This window comes from Mytilus californianus, unplaced genomic scaffold (assembly GCF_021869535.1).
Source record: "Mytilus californianus isolate M0D057914Y unplaced genomic scaffold, xbMytCali1.0.p SCAF_2, whole genome shotgun sequence".
Taxonomy (NCBI): domain Eukaryota; kingdom Metazoa; phylum Mollusca; class Bivalvia; order Mytilida; family Mytilidae; genus Mytilus; species Mytilus californianus.
In genome coordinates, this window is record NW_026262668.1 from 50,784,284 (window position 1) to 50,804,958 (window position 20,675).

The 20,675-nt window shown below is 30.9% G+C and overlaps 1 protein-coding gene across 1 annotated transcript in view; it reads left to right on the forward strand.

The window, feature by feature from the left end:
- The window catches only part of LOC127729960 (E3 ubiquitin-protein ligase UBR4-like), a 144,755-nt gene that overhangs the window by 18,142 nt on the left and 105,938 nt on the right, over positions 1-20,675 (forward strand). Inside the window, exons 12-32 of the mRNA XM_052237959.1 lie at positions 1,897-2,084; positions 2,755-2,840; positions 3,301-3,383; positions 4,329-4,414; positions 4,957-5,197; positions 5,648-5,771; positions 6,510-6,612; positions 7,349-7,481; positions 7,740-7,813; positions 8,650-8,772; positions 9,020-9,202; positions 9,641-9,763; positions 10,466-10,603; positions 13,293-13,384; positions 14,006-14,231; positions 14,728-14,888; positions 17,174-17,264; positions 18,395-18,623; positions 18,951-19,046; positions 19,707-19,825; positions 20,430-20,512. Coding sequence (XP_052093919.1) covers positions 1,897-2,084; positions 2,755-2,840; positions 3,301-3,383; positions 4,329-4,414; positions 4,957-5,197; positions 5,648-5,771; positions 6,510-6,612; positions 7,349-7,481; positions 7,740-7,813; positions 8,650-8,772; positions 9,020-9,202; positions 9,641-9,763; positions 10,466-10,603; positions 13,293-13,384; positions 14,006-14,231; positions 14,728-14,888; positions 17,174-17,264; positions 18,395-18,623; positions 18,951-19,046; positions 19,707-19,825; positions 20,430-20,512 — 2,782 coding nt within the window. The remainder of the gene's footprint in view (positions 1-1,896; positions 2,085-2,754; positions 2,841-3,300; positions 3,384-4,328; positions 4,415-4,956; positions 5,198-5,647; positions 5,772-6,509; positions 6,613-7,348; positions 7,482-7,739; positions 7,814-8,649; positions 8,773-9,019; positions 9,203-9,640; positions 9,764-10,465; positions 10,604-13,292; positions 13,385-14,005; positions 14,232-14,727; positions 14,889-17,173; positions 17,265-18,394; positions 18,624-18,950; positions 19,047-19,706; positions 19,826-20,429; positions 20,513-20,675) is intronic.

Below are 20,675 nucleotides of genomic sequence, written 5' to 3' on the forward strand. Positions count from 1 at the left end.
GACTATACTTCTAAGGTTCCTTTTGGTCTTATATAACTTCTCTTGTTTTTAGGTATTTATAAAATAAAATTGAGAATGGAAATGGGGAATGTGTCAAAGAGACAACAACCCGACCACAGAACAGACAACAGCAGAAGGTCACCAACAGGTCTTCAATGCAGCGAGAAATTCCCGCACCCGGAGGCGTCCTTCAGCTGGCCCCTAAACAAATATATATACTAGTTCAGTGATAATGAACGCCATACTAAACTCCAAATTGTACACAAGAAACTAAAATTTAAAATAATACAAGACTGACAAAGGCTAGAGGCTCCTGACTTGGGACAGGCGCAAAAATGCGGCGGGGTTAAACATGTTTATGAGATCTCAACCCTCCCCCTATACCTCTAGCCAATGTAGAAAAGTAAACGCATAACACTACGCACATTAAAATTCAGTTCAAGAGAAGTCTGAGTCTGATGTCAGAAGATGTAACCAAAGAAAATAAACAAAATGACAATAATACATAAATAACAACAGACTACTAGCAGTTAACTGACATGCCAGCTCCAGACTTCAATTAAACTGATTGAAAGATTATGTCTTCATCATATGAATATCAGGCACAATCCTTCCCGTTAGGGGTTTAGTATCATACCATCATAACATATATGAGAAGAACATAACCCGTGTCATGCCAACAACTGGTTTTTAAATAAATGTGTTTAGTGCCGATGCAAAGACCCTATAAGTGAATCAATATTAACACCAAAATATGCAATCTTTAATGACCTGACAACAGTATCGTAACTATATCCCTTCTTAATAAGTCTATTTAAAGGTTTTGTTAGCTTCAGAGGTGAATACTGACATTTTTGTGCTTTATAAAGAATATTTCCATAAAAAATTGGATGTGAAATACCTGAACGTATAAGAAGTCTGCATGTTGAGCTATATTTATGAATGATGTCCTTATACCGATGATAAAATTTAGTAAATGTTTTGACTAGTTTGTGATTTCGAAAACCCTGGTGTAATAATTTTTCAGTAATACATAAATTTCTCTCGTTAAAATCTAAGACATTGTTACATACACGAGCGAATCGTACAAGTTGAGATATATAAACACCGTAAGATGGTGACAAGGGAACGTCACCATCTAAAAATGGATAATTAACGATAGGAAATGAAAAATCATCTCTTTTATCATACATTTTAGTATTAAGCTTTCCGTTAATGATATAGATATCAAGATCGAGGAAAGGGCAGTGGTCATTGTTAGTATTAGCTTTATTTAAAGTAAGTTCAACAGGATAAATTTCTTTAGTATACATACTGAAGTCGTCATTATTGAGAGCCAAAATATCATCCAAATATCTAAAAGTATTATTAAATTTGTGTATCAGATGTTGTTTCGATGGGTCTTTGCTGATTTTTGTCATAAATTGTAACTCATAGCAATACAAAAAAAGGTCCGCAATAAGTGGTGCACAGTTAGTCCTCATTGGAATTATGATAACCTGACGATATACGGAATCTCCAAAGCGAAAAAAATGTTATCTAGTAAAAATTCAAGGGCATATATAGTATCAAAGCATGTCCAATTGACACATTTTTTTTGTTTATTGCTACTAAAAAATGACCTAAAAGAGTTTGAACATATATGTTCACATTCTGACTTTTTAAATGCCCATTTAATTAGGTGTGTGAATTTTTTCTTAATGAGAATGTGAAGCAATGTGGTATATAGGGTAGAAAAATCAAAACTTTGAACAGATTCAAAATCACCAATATATGCATGCAAGTTATCAAGTCATCCTTCACTTTCAAATACTTTAGTTTGAGCATTCCTGATGAAGATAAATCCAGAAAGCACTTGGGATGCACAAAATTTATAAAATGTTATTTCCTTGACAGAAGATGCAGCAGAGTCTATACTTGGACATTGGATGGAGGAGACAATGTGTCCCTCAGAGACCACAGACTCGCAGGCCCCACCCCCTGTACCTGCAAGAGTAGATGTACCAACTGAAGGAAAGAGATCCAGAAAGATAAGCTCAGGGGACAGCCCTGTGTTTATACCTGACAAAAGGGAACCAGCAGGAGTAAGTATTGAAACCTTTTTACAACACTCTTCTCCCTAATTTTTCTTGGATAAAATTATTTTTTAATAAACTTTAATTGAATTATCTTGTATATATTAGTATACAATGTACATATCAATGTGACCTTATCAAAAGAATTCAAAGTTTAAGGTTTTTTGGGAACAGAATTTATGCTTTTGTTTATACATTTTGTTGAAATATATTGAATATTTTATTGCTAGTATAAATTGTAATGTATGAAAAACATGAAAGTACTTTAGACTCTTTTGAAGTCTTTAATCAAATTAACAATCTTCTGAAGTAAGCAAGACAAATTACAAATGTGTCATATGCTCACAATGAGCTTTTGGATTGACATACAGGCACATAGATATAATAAATATAACATTAAAATGAAAGCTAAAACATACAGACAGGACATATAAAAGTACATATAACAAACAAAAAAATAAAAATAAAAATGCACTACAGGCAGCACATTAAACACTTAGAAGGAGCAAGAAAAGCATGATGATATAAATAAGACATGAATTATGACTAAAACAAAACAAATTACTGAAACGATCTATTCTCTATTCTGCTAGTTTAGATATAAAAAAGAACACTCTTTTCTTTTCTTATTAGAAATAAGTTTTGAATTTTATTTCATGATAGCAATTTTTTTTTTCAGTTTGTTAACCTTGCTGCTGATTTCTTGAACTTCATCAATGTGTATTTTGTAACTACAACTGACTCAGAACTACAGAAAACACTGAAGTGAGTATGATGGAAAGGAATTAAAGGGGATATGGGTAAATGTTAATAAAACATCAACTTTACAATATCAGAAAAATACTGAGGTTCAACAAACGACAGGTGTCAATACCATGTGTCAATTTCTGAATCACTTCAAGTCAACCCATGTTGCGGATAAATTCAACAAAGACCATCATATATCTGAAATAACATTAAATTCTGTACAGACATAAAACTTAAGATATTAAAAGAAAATCTTTAATTTTATCCAAATCTTCAGAAACAGACTGCTATTGAATTATTGTCTTACCGTACTCTTAATTCACGGACAGCTTTCCCTAAGCAGTGACCTTTACCATGACACCACTTGTTAGCAATTCGGCAACCTCACAACACAAGTGTGAAGGGAAAAAAACATGATAAAAGAAAAAGTAAAAATTTATTAAAGGAAGCATTTCATAGATATATTTATATCCTGTAGGAATTGTTTGAATGAAGACCATATGAGCAACTTATCAACTGTTATTAAAGAACTGGATAAAGAGACCATGAAAGTTGGAGCTGGTATGTTTTCTGGGCTGGCAGTTATCTAAAAAATAAATTATCCCAAAGAATAACTTGGTTGCTTTAGTCATTAAAAAAGATCAGACATATATATATGCATAAAACAAAATTTTTATGTCTTTAAATATAATAAAAAAAATGCCAATCCATAGGAGAGTTACCTCTAGGATTGCTTTAAAAGATTGCATATCACGGATTCTTGGGTACCAATTTTTGTATATTGAGAAAAAAATTGTATTTTTATAGGCGTCTGATTTAATGGATTTGCTAAATACACAAAATCCACTAAAATTTTTGGCCCTATGAAGGATAATAAATCCACAATATGGTATAATGGACCGGAAACAGACTTGTATTTGATCCTGCTAATTACTCAAAAATGTTTTGACTGATACAGAGTTCAGAATAAAAGATGAGCCAATCTGCATTATAGATATCTGGGAACATGTTTGATTTGCACTTTCTAAAGTGGTAGAATATGATGAAACTTCTTCAAAAGAAAGATAACAAAACTGTTTTCCTATTTTATAAATACCTTCCAGGCTTCCTTTAAAAATTTCATTACTTTAAATTGAGCAGTTCTTTTGTTCATATACTGTAAATTCAGAATTTTTGGCAATTATTGAACAATAGACAAACTAAGATTTTAAGAAATACTGCATTAAAATAAAGATATACAAATTTGAAAGGCTAGTTTTATTTTTTGTATTCCCGTCTTAGACGGACGTATTATGGTATAACGTTGTCCATCGTCAACACTTCGGATTATTTCTTCCTGTCGCAATTTTCACAGTAATAAAAGCATTCCAAAATTTCTGTATTAAGTGTAGTTGTAGCACTTTGAGTGTTTTATTTCTATTTACACACTCTTGAATAATTAAAAAAAATATGTATGTTTGTCATGCAAAAAAAAAGGTGTTTTATATTTTGTACCTATCATTTCAGATAAGACTTTTGAGAATTTATCTGTTTCATTAGCCAGACTGAACCACAGTCTCATAGCCACTGGGTGTCTTAGTGAGAGATTGCAGGTAAGGAGGGATTTTAGTAAACATTATGTTGTTTACTTAATTAATTTAATTGAATTAAGTACATTTACCATTTTACTCTTTGTTTCTCAGAATTTGATTTCAACAGTGTACATTTATTGTTCTAGAATTATGCTGTGGGCATGTATCTGCGATCACTTCATCACAAAATTCTAGTTTTAATTAATTTAATGAAATAAGCATTTCTAGAATTTTATTCCAATTTATTCTGTAGATTGCTACATCTTCAATTGTAATATCATAGGTGGACAATATAAAGTACAAAAGTAAAAGCAAATAGAATGTAAGCTTTTTATTTTGCTAATTTTATTGGAGGAGGAAGGGGGGATATTTTTTTTTCCATTTTAGTATACCCCATTAAATTTTGTATTTGTTTATATAGCTAGTTGTTATCTGTAAAATAATTATATATAATATAGATATTTAGGTCTGCTCAGTTGTGATTCATTATCTACATTCATTTGCATGATTTGAAGTATTAAGAATTTATCAGATCTGAACTTAAATGATGTCTTGTTTTGTAGGATGTCCTATTAGAACAATTGAATGTTAGTCCCAGTGCAGTAGACCCTTGGCCATTAACAGTTCATCCAAGAACACTTAGTGTCTTAGCAGAGGTCATACTCTTAAAACAACAAAAAGAAAGAGAATCTAAGACATTGAAAAGTCAAAGTGAGGCTGCTGTTATCACTATTTGGGTCAGGTTCATGACAACATTGAAGAGTGCCATCATTAATTTTGATAATGTCACAGAGACCTGTGAAGGTAATTGATATAGTTAGTCATTAAAAAAATAAGAAGATGTGGTACAATAGTCGTGTCAATATTAGCTTGTGAAATTTGTTTACTGCTGGTCGATAATTCTTTTTGAAAATATAAAGCAGCCAAATGAAATAATGTTGAATCTCATATTCTCAATTCAGTTAGTCAAGTTGGAATGGAATCAAGAATAAGATTTCAGTATTGCTCATTCAGATTTTAAAATATAGGAAATTAAAAGAAACAAACGTGAAATCCTTATAATTCAAGATGTACTAATTTTTGTGGATGAATTCAAATGTTTATTTCCTGTAGGCTTGAATGCAGAATTTTCAAAAATCACAAAATCAATGAAAATACAAAATTTTATTGAAACCATAAAAATTTGGTTCAAGGAAAATAAATTAATACACAGTATTTAATTTATATTGTCACAGTTTTTGATTGATATTGTAGATGTAAATGTGGAGCACATACAGCTACTGATCTTCCTGTTCCACAGCCTGCCATTGATGCAGAAGAAATCTCTGTTGTTACAACTGGCACAGAATATCATAGCTATCTCTGAACTGGAATCCAGGTCTGTATCTTAACCCAGAACATATCATCAGGCCATTGTATAAAACTTCCTTAATTGTTTTCTTGTAGGAAAATTTTTAATTAATAGACCAATTAAAAAATGGAGTTGCTTTAAACATTTAGGTCTTTCACTGTTATGACAATCTGATTGGTCCAACATTATTTGTGAGAATGCTGTAATTGTGCAATATAATTTACAAGGTGGGATGTTGAATTTCTGAATTTTGCTTGAAACTGATTAGTTCAGCTTGAATGCTATGAAAAGTTTGAAGTATTTGAAGATAACAAGCATTTAAGGAAGCTCTGTTTTTATGTGTTTCCAAAAAAGAAATTTAAATGATTGTTTTACATCTTCACATATTTTAACATATTACCAGAAAACAAGAAATTTAAATAAAAAAACGTAAAATAGCAAAAATACCAAACTACAAGGAAAATTCAAAACAGAAAGTCCTTTATCAAATGACAAAATCAAAAGATCAAACACATCAAACAAATGGAAAACAACTGTCATATTCCAAATATTCAAATGTTTGTCAACAAAACAACTAAACAACACAAAGAAAGAAAGAAATTTAGAGGCCAGAATATTTACGTTTTATGAGTTTTAAAGAATTACGTTCCTGATAATTTTTATGCATCTATAAAATTTGAAAATTACTTTTTAAGTAAAGCTGTTCGAATACCTTATATGCTGCTGTTGATCTATGAGGTTTCACTTTGACATTGTCAATTTTAGAAAACTGGAGAAGATGGTACCATTGCTTCTGTCCAGACTGGTGTTGATATTTGAGTATTTACTTCATTACTTCTACGACCCACCAGATGAACTTATGGAACAGGTAATTATAATGGAAAATAGGTGACTGGCAATTTTATGAAAAAGAAAGCCTGTAGAAATAAAAATGAATTTCTGTAAATCTTCTATAAAATTTGTAAATTACAATAAAGGAATGAAAACAGAATATTAGGTTTTTAGAATGAATTAAGGTGGTACCAAACACCTTGACTAAAATTAATTTGGCTTGTTTAATTTGCATAAAGGTTTCACAAAATATTTACTTTGAACCTTTGACAAAAATATAAAAATTTCAAAAAACTTCAACCACACACTTTATAAGAAAAATTTCATTGGATATATAGCAGTTTGAAAGATGCTAATTTTGATCATTGAGAATCTTGATAATGCCTTAACAATTGAACGTGATTAAAACGTTAAGCTGATTTTTACAGAGTTACGCCCTGTAGTGTTATGTACCACCTTAATAACTTTTTGGAATATTAATTTTTACTTTGCATTTATAGGATTGATAAATTGATTTCAAATTTCAAATTTCACGCTCCATAATTAATCAGTTTAATTTGTTAAATCTGTTTGTTTTAAGTAAAAAAGAATTAAACATGATTTATGTTTTCCCATCTTGAATAAATGCCTATAATACATAGGAAGAGTTCTCCTTCGATATTTTTATAAAGTTTTTAATTATTTAACAGTGTAATTCAAAATAATTTAAATGCTTTTGTATGAAGTTTTTGTGTTTGTGTTAATTCCAACCTGCATGGGTATTATTTTAACAGGTCAGGTGGAACTTATTTACAGTTCATACAATGAAACAGGAAGGTGATAAGCCACTGGCATCTCTTTACTTTGCCTGGGATGATATAGAAAAAAGATACCGTAAAAATCTTACTGCACAGGAAGCAAACGAAGGTAAGAATTTTTAAAGGTCATGTTAATTGATTAGAGAATGTTAAAAGTTGAATATGATACACAAAGAAATGATGAGAAATCAGGGATGATAAACTGTTTTTGATACTGTATAACCCTAACTTTAATGTACACACAAAATGAAGTTTGTCTTTAAATTCAAATTTGGGTGAAAAAAGGCCAAATATGGCCCATTTTAAATGTAGCACTCTGTCCTCTTGTATGTAGTGGTCTGTGTTACTATTTTTGTTTTACTTTTAGTTCTGAAGCCAAGATTTTATAACATAGGACCAATAGAAATAAGAAGTCAAGATGCACCCAAAGTAGATGGATTGGTATGTTATTTAGTTTTATTTCTCTTGAGCCCCAGTATTATTTTTAAGTAACAAGCTTTGAATTAGTGACTGAAATTTACATGCTGAAAAATACTAATTATATGATAAAATTGAGAATGGAAATGGGGAATATGTCAAAGAGACAACAACCCGACCAAAGAGCACACAACAGCCGAAGGCCACCAATGGGTCAACGCAGCAAGAAAATATCGCACCGGAGGTGGTCCTCAACTGGCCCCTAAATAAAATTGTGTACTAGAATGAAATAGTAAATTAAATTTTGCAAGTAATGGTGATGCATTTTATTTTATTTCATTTCTTGCAATGAGATAGAATGATATCCCAGTTGTTTCACATCTTAAAAAATCCGAAAATTTCATTCCTCTGAAGTCATACAACAAAAGGTGTTGTCTTGACGTTGTAGGGACATTGCATCACAAAGATGTGAGATTGTGTAGAAAAATATATAATTCCTTGCACTTTATACTTCATTGACCATCAAAAGTCAATGTAATGAAAAGAATAAATATTCCAAGAATTCAAATATCATCAACTCATGATGGAACAACCCTTATAATCCCCATAAATACCGTAGATTCATTATTATTCGTAGAATACCAATTTTCATGGATTTCCTGGATAAAAGTTAACCACGTATTTAAATGTTCAATGAAGTACAAATTTTCTATAGGTTAACTTTGGCAAAACCATAAAAAGACCAGTTTTCCTCAATCCGGGAAAATTGGTACCCACGAAAAATAAATGAATTCACAGTATGGCAATAATACATTATGATATATCTACAATATTTTATTAATCATCTTTTATGATTTCAGGCATGTAGTTTCCTGTTGGCGACATCTGACTGCATGAGTTACAACTTACTATATGATGCCTGCATCTCTCTTTTAATGGTTGGCAGCAAAGTGGACAAGACCAAGACAAAGTTGACACTACTGGTCAGTTAATATTATTTATTGAATTTGGTGCAGCTTAAATTATTCAGTATTTCTCTGTTTCGGCGAAGGGAGGTATTATGTAATTGGTTTCAAAGTATTAAGAAACTTAAGATTTTTGAATTAAAAAAATATAGATCAACAGGAGAAAGTTTGCTTCATCATTTACAATTGAATTAAATTGGTGAAGTAATATTCTTTAATACAAAAGTTAATTGTTGAATAAAATTTATATTTGTTTGATTTTCAGGACTCTGTGTCGAGACATAGTCATTTTCTGATTACCTGGAGACTGCTTTCCTGTTTGCCTCCTTCTATACAGTATCTAAGACTACTAGAAACTGGTACTTTACAAATGAGCAATGGACATGTCTTACATACACTCAGATGGACACCTAGATGTGGACAGAAAGTTTTTATAAGCTGGATAAAGGTATGTCTGTTTATGTAACTGGATATGGGTAATTTATTTAAAAAGTTAAGTCATGCACCATTCTTTTATTTTTGGATCAGATTTATTTCTAGGATTTTATGAAGCAAAACATTGAATTTGCCATTTCCACATGAGAAACTTTTCAGTGAAAAATCTCTCACAGTTTGAACAAGAATGAGACAAAACTTATAAAATTTATTTTGGGGTGTTTTCCATACCTATAGATTTTACCTTTCAAGCAAATAGGTAAGTTTGTCAATAAATTTTATAAAAAAAACCAAAAGACTAGAACAAAGAATTGCATCTTGCAGCCATTTTTTTGCCTATGAAACATAGTGGAAACTTTTATCATCAAAGATCATGAAAGAACATGTTCTTTACTTGATGTGCTAAAATAGGCACTACACACATGTAAACAAATTGTTTGAATGTTTTCAGGATTGTCTTGTTAAACAAGGACTAACAACACAACAGTCTGATGCACTGTTAACAGCTGTAAACAAACTGGCTAATACGGTCAACTTCGATATCCGTCTGGCCATGAACTTTATACAAGACCAGGTAAGGTTTGACTATTATAAATTATGTCCATGAACTAATGATATATTTTCATGTACTGATATAATCTATTTCTGTAATTAAAAATTATATTAAACTGGAGTGATGAATTTCATCATAAACAAGTAAAGCAAAAACTTTTTATATTAAAATACTGTTTACACATTCTTTTTCTGATTGCATTTATATGTTTTGTTGTCTGACATATAGGAGAATGTATTGCATACAGCAGCAGTAAATTTTATAAAAAAAAGGGTTTATTAATTTAGTAGCTTTGAACTTAGAAGATGAAGATGTTTTGTAACAATGATTTTTATCAAAGATAATACCAGTTTGGTAGAGAAATATTTTTAATTTTTACATCCTGTATCATAAAAATGATCTTACCTCCTAAACACTTCTAGGAATATAATTGGTTGAAAGCCAATATGTGGGAACCGTGTATATATAATATTAGGTCAGTGGGCATATTTTATCTTAAATACATGGTAAGTAGTAGAGTTACGTTCCTTTTACTGTAAAAAAAATGAACTGTTGTTCTAAAATTATCATGCATTGTAAACATACATAATTATGATTTTGTTCATGCTTTTAGACAAAAATTTGTCTTAGAGATGCTGAGACTGTATTATAAAATATCAGCACAAATAATTCAATGTTGTAATATCATTGTCTTGAGGCTATAAGTTTTATGTCTTGTTCCAGATTGCAGTATTACCATTTGTAGAAAACACTGAGGTCTTACCATTGTCAGAATTACCCAGTTTATTTTCTTGCCTCATGTTAGACTGTGTTATAGCTAAAATACAGGTCTCATTGGATGAAACATTCGCAAAAGCAATGGTAAGTTTTGTTTCATAGCTAATTACCTAAAGGTGTTTCCAGAAGAACTTTCCCCAAAACAGTGAATGGTTTTCATACAATGTCGATTAGTATCCTTAAAAATTTTCACTCTTAAAGAAAACCATCAACATCATTATCAAACAGTTTGTAAACTGTTTGAATTTCTTTGTTGAATTGTATAAATTTACATATACTGTAATATGTGGGTTTTTTTGGCACCAAGTATGTTTTTGCGATTTCAAAGCCCAATCTTTATTTTCACATTTTTCCTTGCCCCTGACTAATCTCCATTAAGACAAAATGTATGCAATGTTTCATTTTTGTCGAGCCTGCGACTTTTGTCGCAGAAAGCTCGACATAGGGATAGCGATCCGGCGGCGGCGGCGGCGGCGGCGGCGTTAGCTAACTTCTTAAAAGCTTTATATTTTAGAAGATGGAAGACCTGGATGCTTCATACTTTGTATATGGATGCCTCATGTTACGAAGTTTCCGTCAGTCACATGTCCAATGTCCTTGACCTCATTTTCATGGTTCAGTGACTACTTGAAAAAAAAGTTCAGATTTTTTGTAATGTTAAATTCTCTCTTATTATAAGTAATAGGATAACTATATTTGGTATGTGCGTACCTTGCAAGGTCCTCATGCCCGACAGACAGTTTTCACTTGACCTCGACCTCATTTCATGGATCAGTGAACAAGGTTAAGTTTTCGTGGTCAAGTCCATATCTCAGATACTATAAGCAATAGGTCTAGTATATTTGGTGTATGGAAGGACTGTAAGGTGTACATGTCCAACTGGCAGGTGTCATCTGACCTTGACCTCATTTTCATGGTTCAGTGGTTATAGTTAAGTTTTTGTGTTTTGGTCTGTTTTTCTTATACTGTATGCAATAGGTCTACTATATTTGGTGTATGGAATGATTGTAAGGTGTACATGTCTAGCTGGCAGGTGTCATCTTACCTTGACCTCATTTTCATGGTTCAGTGGTCAAAGTTAAGTTTTTGAGTTTTGGTCTTTTTTTCTAATACTGCATGCAATAGGTCAGCTATATTTGGTGTATGGAATGATTGTAAGGTGTACATGTCTAGCTGGCAGGTGTCATCTTACCTTGACCTCATTTTCATGGTTCAGTGGTCAAAGTTAAGTTTTTGAGTTTTGGTCTGTTTTTCTAATACTATATGCAATAGTTCAACTATATTTGGTGTATGGAAATATTTTATGATCTATATGTCAGTCACGCAGGTTTTATTTGACCTTGACCTCATTTTCAAGGTTCATTGCTCAGTGTTAAGTTTTTGTGTTTTCGTCTGTTTTTCTTAAACTATAAGCAATAGGTCAACTATATTTGTTGTATGGAAGAATTGTTAGCTGTACATGCCTGCCTAGCATGGTTCATCTGACCTTGACCTCATTTTCATGGTTCATTGGTCAATGTTTAGTTTACTTGGTTAATGTTAAGTTTATGTGACAGTTGTAATAAAGCTTTATATTTAGGACTATCAACATAATATCAATGATTAGTAAAGAAGGCGAGACATTTCAGCGTGTGCACTCTTGTTATAATTTAATCTTAGTAAAAAAAAATGCAAAAATAAGCCTCTCACAAAAATTAGTTTTTTTACAGTAAAGCTGACTAACTTTTATACGCCCGTTTACTGGACGTATTATGGTATACCATTGTCCGTCTGTCCGTCCGTCCGTCCGTCCGTCCGTCCCTCTGTCCGTCGTCAACATGTCGGACATCAACTCAAAAATGCTTTAACCAATTTGCATAAAACTTTGGTGAATTGTTTATATCTATTGACGTGAGCTCCCTTTTGTTTTTTATAAAATTTATATTTTACGTTTCCGAGTTATGGGGTTTTGTTCATTAAAAAAAGGGTGATTTTCCAGTTTTTGGACAATAAGTCAAGAATGCTTTCACCAACTTGCAAGAAATTGTGGTGAATTGTTTATATCTATTGACATGAAGTCCCTTTCGATTTTTATAAATTTTAGATTTTACGTTTCCGAGTTACAGGGTTTTATTCATAAAAAAAGGGGGAATTTTCCAGTTTTTCTGACAAAAACTCAAAAATGCTTTCAGCAATTCTTATGAAATTTGGTGAATTGTTTGTATGTATTGATGTAAGCTCCCTTTTGAATTTTATAAATTTTACATTTTACATTTCTGAGTTATGGGGTTTTATTCATTAAAAAAAGGGGTGATTTTCCAGTTTTCTGACAATAACTCAAAAATGCTGTCACCAATTCTCATGAAACTTTGGTGGATTGTTTATATCTATTGATGTAAGCTCCCTTTTTATTTTCATAAATTTCTAATATGACATTGAGAATTAATTGAACTTTATTTGTGTATAGTCTGACAACAGATTTACTAAGTATTGCACAACAGCAAGAAATCTTTAATTGAATATAAATTCAATCATACAACCAATTTCAAGATCTTTGACTACATTTATTCAGAAACCTATAATATGTCAAATATTTAATTACAATCCAAACTCAGACCTGAATCAAGCTTGAATATTGTGTCCATTTTTGCCCAAACTGTTCAAGGTTGGACCTCTGCGGGCGTATCTAGCTGCGCTCAGCGAAGCAGTTTATTTCAATTTTTATACTTTTGAACTAATTCTTAACACTACATTTAACAAACAATTAATAAATTTATGTGCATTTAAATTTCAGGACGATATCGATCCAAATAAAACTATGGAAATTGCCCAGGATTTAATACCAGCTACATTACTACTTCTTGAGGCTTATGGTGTCTTTGCAAGGTATATCTATCATATTTTAAAGTTAATATGTTATAACTTGCATGATATATGAATTAATTGATATTTATTGAGCACCAAAGGTGTATTTTTGGTCAAAGAGTAGGATTGCTGTGGCCTTCTCATTTTAGAGCAGAAACCGCATACATTTCTCGATAAGTCAAAGCCGAAAGTCCTTACATAAATATTTGACTTGCCTAACAATTAACCTGAGTGCCACCAAAGCAGTTATGGTCTAAAATAGTTGTTTCTTAATTACTTGTAAGAAAAATTGTTTAACTCAGGAATGGTTTTTGTATGTAATAATCTATGTACTAAATGATCATGATTTCGCTCTTGAAAAAGTTTAGTTTTCTGTCAATTAGCTATGTGATGTACATGCTGTAAATTTGGAACCTCATATTAAGAAAATTTCAGATGAATTACCCTTTTCAGAATCTGAATCATAGTGTGTGTACCCCAAAATGAAAATAATGTTGAATTCTAATTGTTAAGGATGTGTTTAACGAATCACAAAGATTCAGTGTACGCTTTATGGAATATTTCTCATAATTCATTAGTTTCTGAAACTTGGAATTTATAAGAATTTAATTTTTACAATGTCATTCAATTGTTTTACACCAGATCCTGTATTTTGGGTAAACTGCACTGTGAAGAGGATGGAGAACTTCAAGTAACAAATAAACAACAGAAGGCCTATGGTATAGTGATGAGTATTGGATCAACAAATCATTCCACAACAATGTTACTGGCTAGGGAAATAATGGCTACTTTACCCAGGAAACTATCACAGGCCATTGATAAATGGACAACATCTACAAAAGTTGTCTTCCCTGGAAATGCATCATGGGTAAATAAATGCGTATAATTTAGTAAAATTTACTTTAAACCTTGTGAAGCCTTATATTGTAATATGAATTTTGAACTTTTCTTTGTTATATGGGAAAAGAAAAATGTGAAAGTCGATACTGAATTAAATGATGATTAACAGAAAATTTTGTAGTCCCAAATTTGCATCATAAGTCATGAAAATGTAAATTGATGTTGAGTAAAAAAGTAATTTATTTCTGCCGAATGTTTTTATACATGTAGGTCAAATATATCTTCTGAATGTTTTTATACGTGTAGGTCGAATATTTCTTCTGAATGTATGTATACATGTAGGTCAAATATTTCATCTAAATGTATGTATACATGTAGGTCAAATATTTATTCTAAATGTATTTATACTTGTAGAACAATTATTTCTTCTAAATGTATGTATACTTGTAGAACAATTATTTCTTCTGAATGTATCTATACATGTAGGTCAAATAATTCTTAATCTTTAATATTGCTATTTATAGAAGGGAGATTACAGTAATGATTTGATACCAGCTGAGAGCTACATAGAAGCCATTCTGAGTTCACACATAGAGACTATGTCAGTAGAAGCTACCTTCAGTGTGGACATGTCAATCAGACATATGCTGTCATCACTCGTCAAGTTTGCATCGGATTTAACTACGTAAGTAAACACGTCCAAGGTTAAAAAAAAAAAAGTGGATATAATTCATCAAATTTTTATGCATTGTGGAATTATATAGAAATGCCTTGCCTTCTATTGTGATAATGACATTTAAAAACTGCAAATTTATATTGAAAATGAAAAAAAATCCAAAATATGAGGCCTCATAGTGACCTTATCATCACTAATTCTTGTAGGTTGCACTTCTGTCAATACAGACTATGCAATTTCCAATAGGAACTCCCTTTACGGGTAAAACTGTGAAACTGTGAAACTTTTACTATGAAGTTTCATAAAAAATCATATCCTAGAATGGAAAGTTTATATGCACTACTATTTTTTGCAAAGGTCAAAACATAGGGTTGTGTGTCATATTCTCAATATTTATATGCCTTGAACTTTTAAGGGTTTAAACTTATACTTAAATTCTTTACTACCCCTCCCTTTACTTGGAGTCCTCCTGAGAATTAAATTTGTCTGTAATCTAACAGTTTTATACTGGTAAAATTCCTAAGTTGTGTCTCTGAGATGAAACATGGAGATCATATCTGGGAACCAGTAGGTAAACACAACAAATTACCTATGATATTATATATCTTCCCAAAAGAGGCGTGGTTTGTGAACCAGCTGTATTTACAAGGGGCAACCTGTATGTATTTGTCCTGTTACATTTAATAATAAACATTTATTATAATAAAAAAGAGTGAAAATAACAACACAATATGCTGTGTGCTTTTGACTACTGTTAAAAGGCTTGTATAGTCCGCGGTTTTATTCTCCAAAATTGACCCTGACAGCAGGGGTGCGGACTATAGAGTACAATAAGCAAGAAATAAGAGAGAAAATTTCAATTTCGCGATGTGGTTTGTTTACGTTCCGCCATGTTTGTTATTGACATTGTAGAGGGCGCTCTTATCATTTTTCAAACCAATAATTTTACTCAATCCATATTAATAAGTTATTTTTATTCAATATCAAATTAATACTGATAAAGGAGTAGGTCCGGTAAGGGCCGATTTTGGCCTCAAATTTCAGTTTCATCTGATGAAAGATTTTGGACACTTTTTAAACACTTAAGTGTCTACTTCAGTCGATTCAATTAGTTTATGTGAAAGATTTGAAATGATTTAGTCTTTAAAAACGCCCAAATTCAAGCTTAAATATGGAAAATCTATCAAATATGCCAAAATATGTCACTTTTCAGATGGTTTTTCTCAAAAATGAAAGTGGCCGCATCCGTGTTCACTCTCAACCTTTATATATGTTATGTATTATCATCAAATACAACTTACATTTAAATATTAAGAATGAACACAAATGCAGCCACTTCCATTTAAGACGGAAACCGTCTAAAATTTAACTCAAATGCTAAAATTTTTAAGATTTCAGTAATTTAGCATGACTAAATGATGCTAGTACCTGATATATGTTGATTGTATTGTCAAAAACAGCTCGTATTTAGGTAACAGAAATATTCTTCTTTACAATAAATAACTTAAAGTTTACATTTTAACAATTTTGTAAAACTGCTATATTTTGGGGCCAAAAAGGGGTCTTACTGGACCAACTCCTTTAAAAATGAGTTGCTTCATTACTAAATTCTCGTTTCTTTTCAATGCATTGCTAAATATAAACTGGTATCTGCTTGAATGAAATCGTACAAAAAAAGTAAAAAAAGACAACCGTAAACCAGCTTACGATGTGTAAACTACAAAACGTAATCGGTTATTATTCGTTCCGTTTTGGTGTTTCCTATTGACAAATATGTTTTGTATTAGCTTAAGACCCTTCAAACATTAATGTGATAGATATATTAAACACTGTTTTACATAAGGAGGGAACTGTTTTACTTTCAAAGTCGTATTATAGTGATATCTATTATGTACGGATTTCGACTCTCACCGGGTTTTTTTTTCATCTTTTACACATGCTTTTCAAACTTACAAGTTTCAAAATTGTTTTATGTGTGATTTAGACTTATTTAAACCAGCGTGAAGTGTTTTAGAACCATTTATAAGCAGTTTTAGCTTCTGTTTGGTGATGGAAAATAGGTTTTTCCAAGAAAATACCGCAAACGACCACACACGATTTAAAATTACGGGAGTTTCATTAGACCTTTTCTAACAGTTACAAAAAGTTTTTTTACCTGAAATTTCATGGGGAGAAGGGGGTGCGGACTATGTACCAGTGCAAACTATACAAGCCCGATTACGGTACATATTTTAAAAAAGCATATTCATGATTTGAAAAAAAAAAGGAAATAATTATTTCTTTTTCTGTTGTAGATGGTGTCCAGACACAAACAGTAGTAAAGAAATGGTCAGAGTTATGTTTCCATTGACTGTAGAGGCTGCTGCTGTCTCCATGGATGAAATGGTAAGACAAGGATTTTATTAAATGATATAGATACTCGTGAGTTAAGGTTAAAAAAAACTTTTAGTCAAATAAAAATTTGACCTGGCTAGAAATGCAGTTGATTATCTCTCAATGGCACTGGTGAAAAAATTGTAATGAGCAAGAATGACTACTGTAAACAACTGATAATCCCTGCAGAACAATGTGAAAATCTTTGTAGAACCAAAGATAAATTCACAAATTTGATCTTGTAAAACCAAAAATGAATACACAAATTTAACCTTGTAGAACCAAAGAAAATCCACAAACTTAACGTAGAAAAAAAAAAACCACACAAATTTGACCTTGTAAAACCAAAGTTAGATATACAAAATTAACTTGTATACCAAAGATGAATATGCAAATTTAACTTTGTAGAACCAAAGATAAATACACAAATTTTACCTTGTAAAACAAAAGTTAAATACACAAATTTAACCTTGTATAACCAAAGAAAAATTCACAGATTTAACCTTGGAAAACCAAAGATAAATACACAAATTCAATCTTGTTGAACAAAAGATAAATACACAATTTTAACCTTGTAGAACCAAAGTTAAAGACACAATTTCAACCATGTGGAATCAAAGATGAATGCACAAAATTAACCTTGTAGAACCAAAGATAAAAAAAAAAAAACATTTGATTTTGTTGAACCAAAAATAATCCTCAAATTTAACCATGTAGAACCGAAAATAAATACTAAAATTTAACCATGTAGAACCAAAGATATATACACAAATTTCACCTTATAGAACCGAAGATGAATACACAAATTAAACCATGTAAAAAAAAAAGATAATATAAATTTCACATTCCGATTCTTTTAAATAATTGAGCTTTGCACTAATTGACATAATAACATCAAAATATTTTAATCTTAGAGTACAATATTTTCTCCTGTGATAGGAATAAAATATGAAAATTGTTTTATTTCCTATTTTGGCAAACCTATTTAAAATTTATGTATTGTTTTTATACATGAAATTTAAGGATTGAGAAGAGATGTAGCTTACATAAAAAGATATTAAAGTCTTTTTTAATCATTCATATTTTGAACAAAATTTTTAAATCAACGTTAAAATCTTGAACTTTATACATGTTTGTTGTAGGTTTGGATGTCTTTGGAACGTTTCTTAGGACCAGCTGACGGTGAAGAATACTTAGAAAAGACTTTTTACTATTGTATATCTGTTTGTAACAATTTGATTGTGAATTATTCTGACACAGAATTTGGACTAGAAGAAAAGGTTTTCATAGAATGCCTGAAATTTATGGAGAATCACCTGGAATCTAAGGCAGAAAGAAAGGCTTTTGAAAAATTCTTCACCGAAAAAGGAGGTAGGGTTAAAAAATTGAGAGATGTATATACATCTTTTTATCTCAAGTTTCTTTATATAGTCTGTTAAAGCATATGTTCATATGTAGTTAGTCAAATTTTTGATGTTTGTCTAGAAGGGTTTTAAAAATTCTTTTTTATAATACTGTTCATGCATAAGTTTTTGTTAGGGTTTTTGTTGGGGTTTCAAATGTTTTTTTTGATGGATAAACATTTTTCCTGAATTTAAAAACCTAAGGGAAAAAAAATCGAAGAAGATGATTACCTTAATTGAATGAATATCCCCAATTACTGTTAAGAAGTAAATAATCTTTTATTTTAAATTACAGATTTAACCACACTGCTGCTAGGAGCCTCCAGGAAGAATTTATCTTCACAATTTTCAACATATATTTTGAAGTTTTTGAACAGATTGTTGACCTTAGGTAAGTTTTATCACAAGCATGCTGTTTTCTATCCTTGGGTATTTACCTTATAATTTATTGCTTGTTGAAAATGAAAATTCATAACAGAGATGTGGTAGGATGTGTATTTTCTTTCCAGAATTCATACATATAATTAATTCCTAATGCTGGAAAAACCTGAATTCCTTGCGTTTGGGTTTTGTTCGTGTTTTGTGATTTAGAAGGGCAGTTGATTCTTTACTGTAGTTATTATTTGCATTTCATGGCCGTGTACAATGAATTCAAATGAAGAGTGAAATAATCATGGTAAAGTTTCTGATGCTTAAATAGCGAAAATTCAACACACACACACAATTTTCATCATTATATGGTAATAAAATAGCTTGTAAAAGGTCCTGCTACTTAGAATAACTTTATATCTTCTTCTAGTTGAAATATATCTTGGAGTTTGTTTTATAACGTCATTTTAAGTAGGCAGCATGGTGAAGATTGAAATGTTTCTAAAACAAATGATAAAAGTTTAACATATTGCTTATGTACAATAGCTTCACATGCAATCAATTATGTTCAGTGTGACCTTTTTGGTGAAAGTTGATGTCCTAATTTTATCATGAAATTGCATAGCTGCCATTGTTTATACATAGAAAGTAGTAAATAGCTTAGATTTGATAAATGTTTCAGCTGAGAAGAATTCCACTGATACAAGCTATGAAGTTCTGTGTGGAACCCTATCTAAGCTGACAGAAGTAGACAATTTAACGCTACAGAAATGGCTGTCAAAAATGATTGTTTCTTCCCAGGTATGTTTTCAGGTGGGATTAGATTATACTTATTAATTTTGTAAAGAAAGATCAGTATGTGTTTATTTACTTTTGTCTATGTTTTTAGCACTGGTGTAGTTTATATATATATAATTAGATTGAATAAGACTTTTTATTAAAGGTTTTTGGGGAAATTGTTGACACCAATTATAACTTTTGAAGGCTTATATATACAAAAATATATGGAAATATGATGAAAGCACTGTTATGTTCAAGAATAAGAAGAATGCCTGTAAGAATTACCTGAGTTACAGTGTTTCAAAAGCAATTTTAGTTTAACAGCTATCAATTTTAGCAGTAGCTTTTATTGAAATAAGAATACATTTGACCAGTGACAAATTATTTGTATAAAGTTGGAGTTGTTCCACTTGTATATTAATTGATTTGCCAATTTCTTTTCTCAGTACACAGACAAGTGTCTTATCTAATTGAAAATTTTGTAATGCATTATGCATTCAAATATTAAAATGATACTTTTCTTACTCAATGTTGTAGGCATAGCAAAAACCGTAAGAAAATAGTTCATGTATGCTGAAATGATTTTTTGTTAAACATCCCAAAATAAATAAATGTGTCTTTGTAGAAGGAAGACGAAGAAGAAAAGACTCTAAGAGAAAACAGAATGTTATTGAGAAATATCACTATCCATATTGTCAAGGAAAAAAGGTTTGTTTAATTCTATAAATAAATTTGACACAAGTTAAAAGATTATACAGCAGTTTTCATGAAACTTTTTGAAACAAATTTAAATTTATGTATAGGTTGTAAGCTCTGTGGCATCTCCATCTTTCATTCAGTTATTTTAAAACTTAAACCTTTTTAGCTCACC